General features: G+C 50.8%; 1 protein-coding gene and 1 long non-coding RNA gene across 2 annotated transcripts in view; one reads left to right on the top strand and one right to left on the bottom strand.

Moving 5' to 3' along the window:
• Window positions 1–13,636, bottom strand: part of CIT (citron rho-interacting serine/threonine kinase) — a 171,655-nt gene that overhangs the window by 2,377 nt on the left and 155,642 nt on the right. The window contains exons 36-45 of the mRNA XM_082641760.1: window positions 12,420–12,568; window positions 12,188–12,323; window positions 10,640–10,779; window positions 10,164–10,256; window positions 8,534–8,642; window positions 8,314–8,442; window positions 7,725–7,805; window positions 5,927–6,005; window positions 5,616–5,795; window positions 857–1,157 (exon numbers count right to left, since the gene is read on the bottom strand). Coding sequence (XP_082497886.1) covers window positions 857–1,157; window positions 5,616–5,795; window positions 5,927–6,005; window positions 7,725–7,805; window positions 8,314–8,442; window positions 8,534–8,642; window positions 10,164–10,256; window positions 10,640–10,779; window positions 12,188–12,323; window positions 12,420–12,568 — 1,397 coding nt within the window. The remainder of the gene's footprint in view (window positions 1–856; window positions 1,158–5,615; window positions 5,796–5,926; window positions 6,006–7,724; window positions 7,806–8,313; window positions 8,443–8,533; window positions 8,643–10,163; window positions 10,257–10,639; window positions 10,780–12,187; window positions 12,324–12,419; window positions 12,569–13,636) is intronic.
• On the top strand, window positions 1,164–5,608 carry LOC309814736. The gene is made up of 3 exons (XR_014295741.1): window positions 1,164–1,538; window positions 1,853–1,985; window positions 2,812–5,608. It is a non-coding gene; the product is annotated as an uncharacterized lncRNA (long non-coding RNA).

The raw sequence follows: 13,636 nt of genomic DNA, 5'->3' as shown, positions 1-13,636 counted from the left end.
GAGGAGGGGGGGGATTTGCCATGAGAGGTCAGAAATCGCTGTGCTCACTTTGCAAACAGGAAGCCCAGACTGGGGTGTGCAGGAGCATGTGGCCTCGCCTTCCTGCCGTGAGCTGAGCTCGCGGAACGCACCGCAGAGTCCCCAGCACTAGGTAAGTACTTCTACTGTTACACACCCCATTTTATCCATAAATCAGAAGAGATAAGGAAAAGCATTTAAACAGCTTTTCCCCTCCCTGTAGCGGCAGGGGTGCCAACAGTGAACTGCGGATGGCAGCAGGCGAGTACGAGCCAGAAAACTGGCCCCTGGAACCGGCTGGCCTGCTGAGGAGACACCATGCTCTGGAGCCTCCCCGTGCACTTGGGGGGCCCCTAGGCTTCAGCACATCCCTCCATCTTGCTAACCTAAAAATTACACAGGTAATAAACACATGCACGTGATTTAAAAATTTTGAAAGGTTCAGAGTTCTTCTAGAAGGCAACCACTGTGTCCAGTTCGGTGTAGCCTTCCAGAGAAACTGTTGATGTATATGTGTTTGAAAAAGTAAGGCATCGAACCTTCTGAATAGCATGTTATCACCTGTGTTTAAGAAGGGTGACTACACATCCGTATTTGTTTGTATGCAGAGAGGATCTCTAGAAACTGTGCACGCTGGCTGCCTCCGGAAAGGGAACGCCGTAGCCCTGGGCAGCTTTTACGGTTTGAGGTGCACACGTTATCCATTTGTGCAGCAGGAAGCCCCTTCTTAAGAGGTTCTCTTCCTAAGCTTGTTAAGTCCCGCAGACTCCGAAGTACGGTAGCGGTGCCCCTTCCCTACAACAGTGGCCCTCGGGGATGAGGAGGGCGCCTCACTCACCTTGTTGACCTGGGCCAGCGGGGTCCTCACGGCTCCCACGGGCAGCCGGCCCCTGCTGCCGTCCTCAAACAGCCTCCCGGGGGAGCGCTCCCTGCGCGTGCTGAGCATCCGGCCGGGGGACTTCTCCCGCTCCAGCGGGCGGCCTGGAGACTTGTCCCTGCGCAGCTCGGTCCGCCCCTCGCGGTAGCGGTGGGGCGTGCCGGGCTCTCGTGGGTGGCTGGGGCCTTCGGGGGGCGCCGGGCTGGAGGCCACGCGCTTGGTGATGTGCTCGTTGTACGTCGGCGGGCCTCGCTTGTTGGGGCTGCGGCAACGGGAGAGGAAGGTGGGGAGCTGAGCCGTCACAACCCAAAGGGGCAGCTTCCTCCTCCTCTGAGCCACCCGTGCCCCCATCTCACTACGCGTTATTAGAAAAAGACCCCACTGGGGATTCTTCGAGCCGCTTATCTCAACAGTGAGGCCAGGGGAAGAAGGCAGCAGTGACAGCAGAGGGGAATCAGGCTTCCTGGTCTCGACACAGGCTTTCTGCTGAGCGCCCACAGCGTGTCGGGCCCTGTGCTAAGCTCTCCAGGTACCTTAACTCGCCAGATCACCCTAACAGCAGCTCTGCAAGCTAGGAACAGCCATGACCCTCGTCGTACAGACAAGAAGCTGGAGACACAGAGAGGCTGCGATTCCAGTGCAGGTCAGTGCAACGTCGTACTCCCCATATTCTACCCTGCTGACCTAGTATTTTCCAGAGCCTAGAAGGCACAGAAAGAAGTCTTCCTTGAGGGGTTAAGCCTGTACTCATCGCTGTTAAGCTGCCCCACTCCTGGGCCTTTGCTGGGTCACCTCTCCTACCAAGTGGCTTTCCAAGAGTCTTTGGGGCATCCGATGCCAGAGGTGTAGGGATCAGGCCTGATATAATTAGGAGACTGAGGAGGGCAGACGAAAGCAGTAGAGCTGGCTCAGAAAATGTCTGAACAATTTGTATGACCAATCTAACCCTCCACCCAGCCCTGGATATGTCAGATGAAGATCTCACCAGACACGGCCCTAACCACCTCTCTGAAGAAGCAAGATCCAGAAACACAGGACTGACACACAGCCTTCGGCGTCAGTTCCTTCCCACCCCTGATAAGCAGCCAAGGTACTCAGGCCCTTGTTATCTGAGCATAATTAGTGCGGGGAAAAGGCAGACTACTTAAAATGGGAACACCATTTCACAGAGAATGTTACTTGAAGACATTTTGATTGATTGGGTCTTTATCTTGGAAAAGTAAAAGTAGAAATCAGGAAAATATATTTTAACCTAGATATTTTTAAAATCTAAATTACAATTGCAGTTACATGCTAAGAATGAACCAAGTATGAATCACACACTGATTTATTCTGCTCTAATTTTCTCAAAATTCTGTGCTAACATGCTGGGTGACATCCTTCCCCAGCAGTGTTGTAATTTTTGCAGCAAAATCGTAAAGTCATTTCTTAAATATTTGACAGTGCCACTGGTTTTCCCAGAGGCCTCTCTTAATCCTTGATATTTAAATCCTTCCCCTTTGGAAGGGACCAAACTTATTGTTTTTTTAATTATTGGTCTAACTGTAAGGAATCTTTTGTCAGTACCCATAATGGAAAGCAACTGAGCAGCGAAGACACTGACCCCAGTGGGGGGAGGGGAAACTCTCTAGAGCAAGTTTGAGGGCCAAATCCAGACAGATGCCTGCTTCTATTTTTTACTGGAGCATGGCCACGCCCATCCAGTTTTTGTGGTCCAACAACAAAGTTGAGCAAATGAGACAGGGGCCATGTGGCCAGCAAATGTGGAAATATTTACTATCTGGACCTTTACAGGAAAAGTTTGCCCGTTCCTTCTCTACGGTAAAATAGATTGGTGGACAGAGCAGAAATAACCACCTGTCTTAAATGGTCAGAGTCCATTGTAAATAATTTCATTCTCTTGCTTCCCTATGCAGCTCAAAATTTGGAAATTCCAACAACCCACGCTCAGAAGGCCAGAACCTCCTTGTGTGTGCAGCAGTATTGAGATAAACCTTGATTTCAAGATGTCGAAATCTGAGCTATCTTCATCTCTTGTCACGTGGCTTTGTGATACAGGAGACAAAAAAAGAAATTTCAAGTAAGAGTATCTGATTTGTAATGGAAGAGAAATTATAAAGCGTGTCAGGGGCCCATCGTAAAGCAAGCTCACTGCCCAGAGGAAGAAAAGTGGCTCAAGGAAGGCCATTCGAGAGGTCAGCTTAGGTTGATGGGATAAAGGAAAACACTCGTCATTCTGGGCGGATGGGGCCATTTTCCATCTCCAAATCCCTTAATAACCAATGCTCTACCAAGTCAATTTTATGTTTGTTTCTTGCAAAGAGTTACATTTCCTGCTCTGCTGAACAGACCCGGGGCAGTGCAGCCTGCAGTGAATCACATTCTCCCAAGCTGGCCTTCTACATTCGGGACCTGCCCAAAGCAGAGAGCAACAAAAAGACGGTTTTATAAGCCAAGAGACAACTAAAGGAAACTGCTGGTTTTCCAGACATGCCTGGCAGCAGCAGGAAAACAACAGCATTATTTCTGCCCCTTGTTCACAGGAACTAGAACCATTTTCCACGACAGAATAAGTTAACTCCTTACAGAGACACCATATCATCTCAAAAGGAAGGTGCCTGGCCATCTAACTAACTAGTGAGGAGTGGAGAAAAGAAAGAAATCTCATTACAGTACTTGGCTTGGCTCTTGGCATGACTGACTTGGAAACTAAATAAAATCTAGACCTTATCAGGAGAGGACTACAGCCCTTTGAGCAGAGTCTCTTGTGAGGCAGGATCAAGCCAAAGAGTGAGAAGCAGCTGGTTATTCAGCACTTCTGGTTTTCCAGCAAGTTCCTGGGACTAAAATCACACTGACCAAATGTTTCTGACCAACACTTACATTTCAACAGAAGAAACAGACACTATTCGTTAGGACATAGTCTCAGAACATTAAATTGACGACTCTCTTTCCTAAGATCTAAGCAGCATTTCATAACATTAGAGGTGGTTCCTCCACCAGACTGAGTCCCTTGAGAATAAAAACCATCTTGTCTTCAGCTGTGTAGCCCCAGACATTGTGTCTGGCACTTGGTAGGGGGTCCACATAACTCTATAGGGTAGATTTGGGGTTTGTAAACCAGTCCACAAAATTAAAACCCTAGGTCAATTAAATATTCCCCTGGGTTAAATAAGCTTATTTCCTTTGTGGACCAGGATCTTAAAATTACACATCTCAAACCTTCACATCGAACCGAATCTGGCTCCGAGCCCTGGGTGTCAAGACAAAGCCAGTCCCACTTCCACACACTGCTGGTGGGATAACTAAAGGGTACGGCCTCTAAGGAGGAAAACTCACCAACATCTATCAATCAAGATTACCAACGCCCACCAATTCCTTTTCTAGGAATTCATCCTCCAGATGATAGATTCCTAAGCATGCAAAGTGAATGTACAAAGTCATTTACTACAGCAACAGACTGGAAACAACGCAAACATCCACTGATAAAGGAGCAGTTAAATAAGGTATAGTCATGTGAACGAATGAAGAAGTACTTCGGATCCTGCCGTGGAGCAATCTCTAAGGCACAGCAGAGCGTGCACGGCATGCTGTCGCCTGTATCGAGAAGAAGGGGAAGGGCACCTCCAGCATGGCAGGGCGAGGGCTCCCGAAAACCTGCTTCTCCACAGAAACAACATGAACACTGGCAAAATTGTCAAGATCAACTTTTGGGAACTCTGGAAATTAACCAAAGTCTTGCAACAATTCAGAGAGTGTTTATGCAAGAAACTGCAATATTCACCACCCCTGTCTCCCCAGATCTGCAGTAGTTTTGAAACCAACAGCCTTGTAACCAGCTGTGAAAACCAGCACCCCGGCAACCACTGGAGGGGAGTACATTAGGACTGGAGCCCCAGCCTCAGAAAACTGTCACTATCTGGCCTATCTGCTCCTCCTTGGAAAAAGACCGTCTTCAGGGCCTGTTTTTAATGGAGCTGATTCAGGTCTTTAGAGAAATGCCCTATCTCTAGACGTTTACCAAAAAAAAAAAAAAAAAAAAAAATCAATTGAAAACAAGAGGCCAGCTACAACACTCAGGAGGAAGTCCTGCATATTCCTGGGGATCTGTAAGGACACACACACACACACACGCCTGTCACATACCCAGGAGAAACCTACGAAGGCCTCAGTCTGTCAGCCACAGCTGACTGAGTGCTGAAGGTGTGCCCCCAAACGCGCGCGCGCAGCTGCTCAGCAAAGGGTGGGTTCAGTGCATTTAAGGAAATCTCTTTCTAGTCATTCAGCTGACCACTACCCTGACCAAGCAGAAACTTCAATGGCTGCACATAACAAAGGACACAGACTACAGAATTAGCACAAGAGTCACTAAACAAATAGCGACAACACACCCAGGGAGGGGAAGGGGAGCTGATTTTCGGAGCTGCCACGTTGTACTATTTGAAATGTTCAGTTTTCAACAAGAAAAAATTTACAAGACATTCCAAGCAAGAGTAAATAAATAAAGTGTAGCCCACACTCAAGGCTTCATTTCTCCTTTTACCAAGGGGGGGCAGGAAAAGTTCTCCTGATGCTTATAAAGGGCTCATTTCAGTACCAAAGAAATGAGTGGCTTGAGCTTTGAAGATTGGGAAATTTTCAGCCAGTTGGGCAAGATATCCTTCTGCTTTGCAGGAAAGCACTTTGCCCCGTGTGATGAGGAGGAAGAGAGGTGCGTTACCTGCGGGAGGTGGACGGGCCCCGGTGGTGGTCAGTGCCGGTCTCCTTCACGAGGTTTCCTTTGCAGCAGATGACCCTTAATTTATCCTGATACGAGGACGCCAGGTAAATCGCTCCCGAGGAAATTGCAGGGCCCAGGTAGCGTGGGTTCGGGATTTCCAAGTACGCTCGGGCAGGGGTCCTGTGGAGTTCCAGGAGAGAGTCTGCACGGCCGGCCACCTCCACTGCTAGGCGGGATGAGAGGGAGCACCACCCGGCCCGACACCCAGACCCAACCGCCGAGCTTTGCAAAGCCTGGAGGACAGTGCTTACCCCAGAGAGGAGCGGGCCTGGATCTCAATTACTTCGAGTGAGTTGAAGTGGGTCACAAACAGATAAGGTTCTCTGTAGGCTGCGTGGCCACCACCGAGCAAGAGCGTGGGGCAAGGGAGGGTTAAAAGACAGAAGATCAAAACCTGGCTGCCATGCAACCCCTGAAGGGATTTACCCTACACATGCACCCACGTGCCTACATAATGAGACATGTTCAAGTTTACCCCCTGCCGTGCTGTTAGAGCAGAAGATGGGAACTGACTCAAGGCTACATGGTGGGGATCAGTGACATAGATCATGGCACATCTCTGGAATTCCGCACAGGCGTAAAAATGCATAAGGCAGCTCTCTATGCACTGATGGGGAAAAAACCCAAGGTGTAGTTTTACTTAGTTTGTAAAGCAGGGTTCAGAATACTGTGTAAAGTGTGCTACCACACTGATTTTTTTTAAAGGGAGGGGGATGAGAATATATTTTTTAATGTGCCCGTTATTTGCATAAAGCACTGGAAGGATAAACTCAGAAAAATGTTTTCCTTTCGGGGAGTGGGGAGGGAGGATTTGGGAGACAAGTGATATGGGTGAGACTTCATTGTAGACCTTTTAAAACTGTTTAATTGAATACATTTTTCTAAAAAATTCAATTTAAAAAGACTGGGTTCATAGATGATTAAATATTTCTGGTCTTAGTACTATATTTCTGTATCACAGTGTCACTCAAACTCTAGGATATAATGAGAGCTGTTTCTGGTCTTAAAGGGAAAAAGATGATGATCACTATTACTCCTCGCGGTGAACTGCTACTTAGGCCCTTGTGGACTCTCCTTGCCTGGCATCGGACTGAACCAGCACTATATTTCTGTATCACAGTGTCACTCAAACTCTAGGATATAATGAGAGCTGTTTCTGGTCTTAAAGGGAAAAAGATGATGATCACTATTACTCCTCGCGGTGAACTGCTACTTAGGCCCTTGTGGACTCTCCTTGCCTGGCATCGGACTGAACCAGCAGAATGTGGTGGAAGCGAGAAGGCCTGCCAGCCCCCACTTTCGCACTCTTAGGAGAAGCCCACGTGGAGAGGAATAAGGCCTCCAGCCACCGGCCCCTGCTAAGCTCCCACCTGACGGCCAGCTCCAATTGCCAGCCACTTTGTGAAGCCATTTCCGACTTTCTAGGTGTCCTGGTGCCCCTGCTGACACCGCAAGAAGCAAAACTGTCCAGTCAGGCCACAGAGGCTCAGGCAATGATAAGTAGTTTTAAGTCCCTAGGTTTTGGAACTTGTCATGAAGCAACAGATAAACGAAACAGCCTTGAAGAGTATTTCAGAACATTCACACAGTCACATATGTACGTTGTGTGTGTTCACCCTTTGACCCAGTAGCTCCACCTTTAGAATTTCTGAGCTGGGGATATTTAACAAGTATGCAAATTTTAGTTTAAGTTGTTCTTCACGGTATTGTTTACACTTACAAAATGAATGGGCCTAATTAGAATTGGCTAAATTGACAGGTGTTCAGCGCTGCTGTGAGATGCTGCACGGTCTTTGACATGATTTAAATGAACTCACAGAGAATGGTCTCCCTTTCTATCATGAGAGGCCGGGGGGTTTGGCTTGTGTGGCTCTGCGTCAGGCCTCGGGATCTCTGCCCTGGACGCTCACGCGGGTGATGCTCCACGTGGCGCCTGGCGTTTAAGGGAGCCCCGAGCACGGCACTTAAGCCTAAAGGAATTCCACCTGCGGTGTTTTCCCGGGACACCAACTACTGGCAGAAAACAGCCCCACACGTCGCCTCACCTACCGAAGGCCAAAGGTAAGCGACTCCACTTGAGATCATCTGTGCGGCTGCGTCTTCCGTAAGAATCCACGAACACCCCAAACTCTGCAAGAAGGCAGAGCCCGGGGTGTGAGCGCGGCCAGACAGGGGTATCGATGACACACACTTTGATGGAAGAGCAAGGAATCCAGCCCAGGGGGCTTGGATTGTGAGAAACCTCAGGAGCTCTGCTGAGCCACGTCTCTCGGGATTTATTAAAGAAAGAGGGTTCGAGTGAAAGGGGGGAGATAGGAAAAGAAGGGGGAGACGGAAGGAGGAAGAGTCAGGGAGTGAGGAAGGGGGAGAAACAGGCCCAGAGATTTGGGGGGGAAAAGAAAAAGGGAGAGAAGGGAGTGAGGGGCAGAGCAGGACCGCGCAGGCCGCTCCTGGAGAGACTGACAGCGCCGGACCCGGCTGGAGCCCGGGGGTGGGGCGAGGCAGGACCACGTACTCCCCGCAGCAGGACCGGCCCCGCCCCAGGCACACTGGCCACGCCCGGCCCCTGGACCCCGCCCCGCGGCTGTGGTGCCGTGAGCGCCCCCATCAGCAGCGGGCGGGTGGCCGCTGCACTCACCGTGGAAGCAGAGCAGGAACTCCTCCCGCTGCCCCGCGCCGTTCACCTGCATGATGGACACGGGGAAGCTGTGGGAGGAGGAGGCAAACACGGCAGGCGCCAAGGAATGGTCGTTCTTATCCAGGAATTCTGTAAAGGCAGGCAAGAGGCGGAGCCTCAGGACCCAGAAGGAGGCTGAGGCGGCAGCGGAGCGCGGGCAGGGGGCGCGCCCGGGCCCTACCCTCCAGCGTGTACTGCTTCATGTCAATCTCGTAGAATTTATTGGTTCCGATGAGGATACTGTAGTTGGTGAAGTGGACACAGCTGCAGGGCTCCGAGGTCTCGATCTCCTGAGACGGGGCAGAGAGGAGGGTGTGAGCGCGGACTCGGGGTGGCCCCTGCTCTCCTCGGGCATCTAACCAAGCCGTGCAGGCGTGGCCGTGCGACTTCTTCCTTTTGTCTTCACACCAAGCACATTCAGTCTCTTCACGTCCCTCACAAGGACCCCCCCATCCGTCTGCTACCTCTGGGTTCTATGCAACCTGAGACTAAGAAGGTCAAGTTGCAGCCAAAAAAAGGGTCAGAAACACCATTTCAATGAAAAGGTAGCATTCAAAAAGAGAGCTTTAAAACTAGGCCATTCTAATCAGAAGAAAAAGCCTGGAGGAATACACAGTGGTGGTTAGAGGGAGTGGTTTTACTTTCCTTCCTTTTCCAAGCTTCTAGGTTTCTATTCTGAACCTGTATCACCTATATCATTGTTATCATTACTGAATTATCTCATCTATCTGAATTATCTGCTTCCTGATTACTTACACTTGTTTTCAGGTCAATCCTAATGGCTTCAAAAACCTAGGCATGCTTATTCCAAACGATGGCCAGGAATTATAAAGAAGCAGTGATTTCTGGGAATTTTCCTGAAGTTAACAGTTCAAACTCTAATCAGCATTATCCTCACCACTAAATATTTACTGATCACGTACTAAGTATGAGGAAACTAGTATAACACAGTGAAACGTTAGGGAAAGTCAAACCAGTTTTGGTCTCAACTTTGTAACCTAGGATCTTGGCCAGCCTCAGTCATCTTACCTGAAAATTAGGGATGATCACCCCTGTTTTTCACAACTGCTGTGAAAAGTGTGTGAAACAGCCAGCTCAGTCTCTGGTACCAGTAGGTGCTCAATAAAAATGCAAACTAAACAAGAGCCTGCCCCAGACGAAACAGTTTCTCTATCTAACAGGTAACAACCCTTACATATTCATCCCTCCTTTTACTTTTGAGACTAATCACGAAAGCACCTGAAATACATCAGGCTCAGGATGGGTGGAACCTTCCTAGTCTAGGGACAAGAGACAGCCTTCTCCAGAAGCGAGGCAAATGCAGTGATCTCACGGATAGCTGTCCACACCGCAGGCAACATCACAACCCACTGTGCTCGGAGGAGAGCCAGGTCCCGCACTGCGTATCGGAACACAGCCAGCGCTGGTTTTTTTGAAGGTCATTAATAGAAACTTCTACAATCTGAGAAGGATTCTGGTAGGTGCCACCAGGGCTTCTAGCTCCTCAGAGAGATCTTCCTTTCTTCTACTGGTTCAAACGAGGTGTCTCCTCCATCAGCCACCTTCCTTTCTCCCTTCACAAAAGGCTGAATTCACTGGGCTGGCCAGAGAGGCAGCTCACGCAGGGGAGGAGAGCAAGAGGGAAAAGTGTGAGGATGGGCCGCTCTGGAGCTTTCTCCAGGGAGCAAGACACCCTTCCACTCTCTCTAAGGTCACCCAGGCCGAAGGGCCCAGGCACACACTACTACCCGAGACAGCACCTTCCCCAGCTGCTCGCTGGGAGAGCAGGCCCGGCCAGGCCCGGGACTTACTTTCCGAATGCAGTACTTGCTGAGGTTTTCGTTGTAGCGGAGAATGACAACTTTGTTGGGCATGGCCGCGCAGATGCAGAGCCCGCTCTCGATCTGAAAAGCAGTTGAAGGGGGAGGGGGGACGGAGAAAGAAGGAAAAAGAGCGTCACCAGTGTGTACACTGGCTCCGTGGCAAAACCAGGAAAGGAACATCAGTTGAGAGCGGGGTCTCTCAAGCCTGGCACTATGGACCCTTTGGACCAGGTCATTCTCTGTGGTGAGGGGCCGTCCTGGGCACTGTAGGATGTTTAGGAGAAACCCCGGGCCCTGCCCACTAGATGCCAACAGTGCAACCACCAGTTGTGTCGAAAAGCAACCGAAGTTTAACCCAGTTTGAGGACACACAGTTTTCAAGGTCAAATCAATCAGCCCTGTGGGCAGAGGAGCCGTGACAATTTTACGAGCACTTGCTGGCTGAGGCCTGCGGGGGCGCTTACCTTGCCGGCAGCAAACAAGTGGCAGCCCTTGACGGCTTCGAAGATGTTGGGGGAGATGTCCGGCTGGGCGGGAAGGTGAGACTGTGCGAGGGACTGTTTCACTTTCTTCACGTCCACGAGGCACAGGGCCCGCTCTTCTCCTGAGGGGACAGGACAGCAGAGCCACAATGGCGGTTCTTGTCCTCCCCCGAATAAAAGCCACGCAAGGCCACGCGGAGGCACTGCTTTCCACAAATTCCCATAAACACAGTTTAGGTCCAAGTTTTAGATCTAAGGAAAATATCTGGCCTCTTGGTCAAGATTCTGGGAGGAAAACAAAAAATTCTGCAGACACAAAATTGGAGAACGTGAACTGAATATTCAAATGTGCTCCCCACCAAAGTCAAAGAATGGGTGGGGGACAACAAAACAGTAGACGTGGACTAATCCAGTATGTGTCACGGTGTCACGAGGGACCACAGAAAGGCTGAGGATGGTTCCACGTTCAAGGAGACGAGGGAGACCTGAGTGAGTGCAGAGCGTGGTCCTGGACTGGATCACAAGCCGGGAAAAAAAATAAAGGACATTACTGGAGCCACAGGTAAAAGCCAGCTATGGGCAGTACATGAGAAAATGGGAGTAGCAACGATTAAGTTCCCTGAATTAAAAAGTGAAACTTGGGGCTTCCCTGGTGGCGCAGTGGTTGAGAGTCCGCCTGCCGATGCAGGGGACATGGGTTCGTGCCCTGGTCTGGGAAGATCCCATGTGCCACAGAGCGGCTGGGCCTGTGAGCCATGGCTGCTGAGCCTGCGCATCCAGAGCCTGTGCTCCGCAACGGGAGAGGCCACAGCAGTGAGAGCCCCGCGTACCACAAAAAAAAAAAAAAAAGAAAGAAAGAAAACAACAAAACAAACCAGCAGGGGAAAAGAGAGACCAAAAAAGCCAGTTCCTGACCATATTATGTCAGGATCCGGCCCCTGGAACCAGCCGGCCAGGCCTGAATGAGACCTGACTGTGGATGTTTTGAACATGGAGCAAATGCATTATTGTTTTCCCCTTACAACACACGCGCGCGCGCACACGCGCGCGCACACCCACCCACCCACACACACACACACACACGATAAAGAGAGAGAAAAAAAACCTTCGTGCCATGGGTATGTGAGAGAATGCCCCTTGTTCTTAGGTGACTGGCTGAAGGATCCAGTCACAGCTGCCACTGACTCTCAGGTGGTTCAAAGTAAGTGAGAGAGAGAGTGAGTGTGTGTGTGAGAGAGAGAGAGAGAAGGGCAGGGGAATTGTGGCAAACTGCTAATGAGTCGTGCACGCAGATGCAGGGTGTCTGAGACCAGGGAGACATGGGAGGCGGGCAGCAGGGCGGGCAGGCGCTCAGAGAGGGGGCCGCGTGTGAGCAGAGCGCCGGGGGCGCGGGCACCTCCAGGACGCAGAGGGAAGAGCCGCTTCCACTCCAGCCTGCCCCCAGGAGGGCCTGTCTCTGCGTTCGACAAGCATGTGGCGAATCGTTTCCCTTACAAGTGAAGGAAAAGCGCCGTGTCCTTGGCCTCCCACCTGCAATCATGAGGAGCTTCTCCAGGTCCTTGATGATGTAAATCTGGAAGACGGCTCCGATCCCTGGGACGTGGGTGAGGGCGTTCTTCAAGACATTCAGCGCGTACAGCCCTTCCTCGGTGCCCACCAGCACCACCTGCCGGGGTGCAAGTCCCCAGGCAGAGTGTGAGGGGGGTCACGTCCCCATAACCAGCCCCGACACAGCCGATGGTGCCCCAGAAAACACGGTCACCTGGTCGCTGAAGGGCAGGGTGCAGTTCAGGTCAAGCCGGTCATCGCCTTCCAGCTTCAGCAGGGAGTTTCCAAGCAATTTCTTTTCACATGAGAAAGAAAAAAAAGAGAGAGAGAAAAGAGGACACGGTGAGCTGAACTGTTCGTGACCGGACCGTCCAGACAGACAAAAGCAAGAACGGAGAAAAGTTTAATGCCAGGAAGAAGGGCGAGTTCCTCCTGAAGACGCTCAGAAGCACACATCCACTCGTGGCTTGCCCCGTATTTTGATCTGAGCTCAAAAGGCAGGACATGAATGTTATCGGTATCTCTGGGGTGGCTGTTAATTAGTGTCGGAGTTGTAACTCAGTTCGGATGCAGAACTAAATGAGTGCAGGAGATGCAGAGAGAGTCTGTGATACGAAACAAGCCGAAGCTGAAGGATGTCCCTGCCAAGGCTTGATAAGCCACATGGACGCTCCTGCCCCTCCACGTGGTGGCACAAGGGCAAAGCCCAGTGTCAGCAGCAAACCAACCCACTTCTGAGTCTCTTTACCTGAACCCACGTGGGCAGAAGCTTGTAGGAGGTACAGCCAGGGCCCTATTGTACACACATGGATGGGCGCTCGGTAAAAGGCTCACACGTGGGATAAGGAGATGGGTCATCAAAACAGGTTCACCCCACGAGCAGGAGACTCATGGTTGAGGATTTTCCAATTGCGAACACTTAAAGTGTTTATTAGGAGCTAAGTGTTTGAAAAGAGCCGTTGGGCCTTTGGTGGAGCAAATACCAGTGAGTGATGAGCGCTGTTTGTATCCTGGAATGTTCCAGGAGGAGTGATGCCAATCAAGGCCCACCCACATCTCTTACGTCTTCAGGAGAAGTAGGATTTCAGACCTGCCTTCGGAAGAGCAAATCACGTAAAAGCAATTGAGCAGGTTATGAAAAGCCTTCCTGAAGGAGACACGGCTGTCGGCAGCCTTTCGTGCCGCTTCACGGCCAGGCGTGCTCGTAACGCAAGCCTTCAAACCACATAAATACTTCCGGGTAAGTGAGAGAGAGGATTTCCTTATAAGTACATTTGCCCTGTGCGGCCAGAACCGAGATGTAGTGCGCCCTGAGAGCTGGCTAAGGGGGTCGACTCCCCCATTCTAGAAGGCTCTGGGGGTTGGAGGGGGACCCACGATGCCGGCCAAGCTGCCTCGAAGCCTGGATCTCTGTCGGCACAGAATCCCGGT

The sequence above is a fragment of the Mesoplodon mirus genome (genome assembly GCF_964341445.2).
Source record: "Mesoplodon mirus genome assembly, chromosome: 13".
Taxonomy (NCBI): domain Eukaryota; kingdom Metazoa; phylum Chordata; class Mammalia; order Artiodactyla; family Ziphiidae; genus Mesoplodon; species Mesoplodon mirus.
This window is presented reverse-complemented; position numbering and strand designations above follow the sequence as displayed.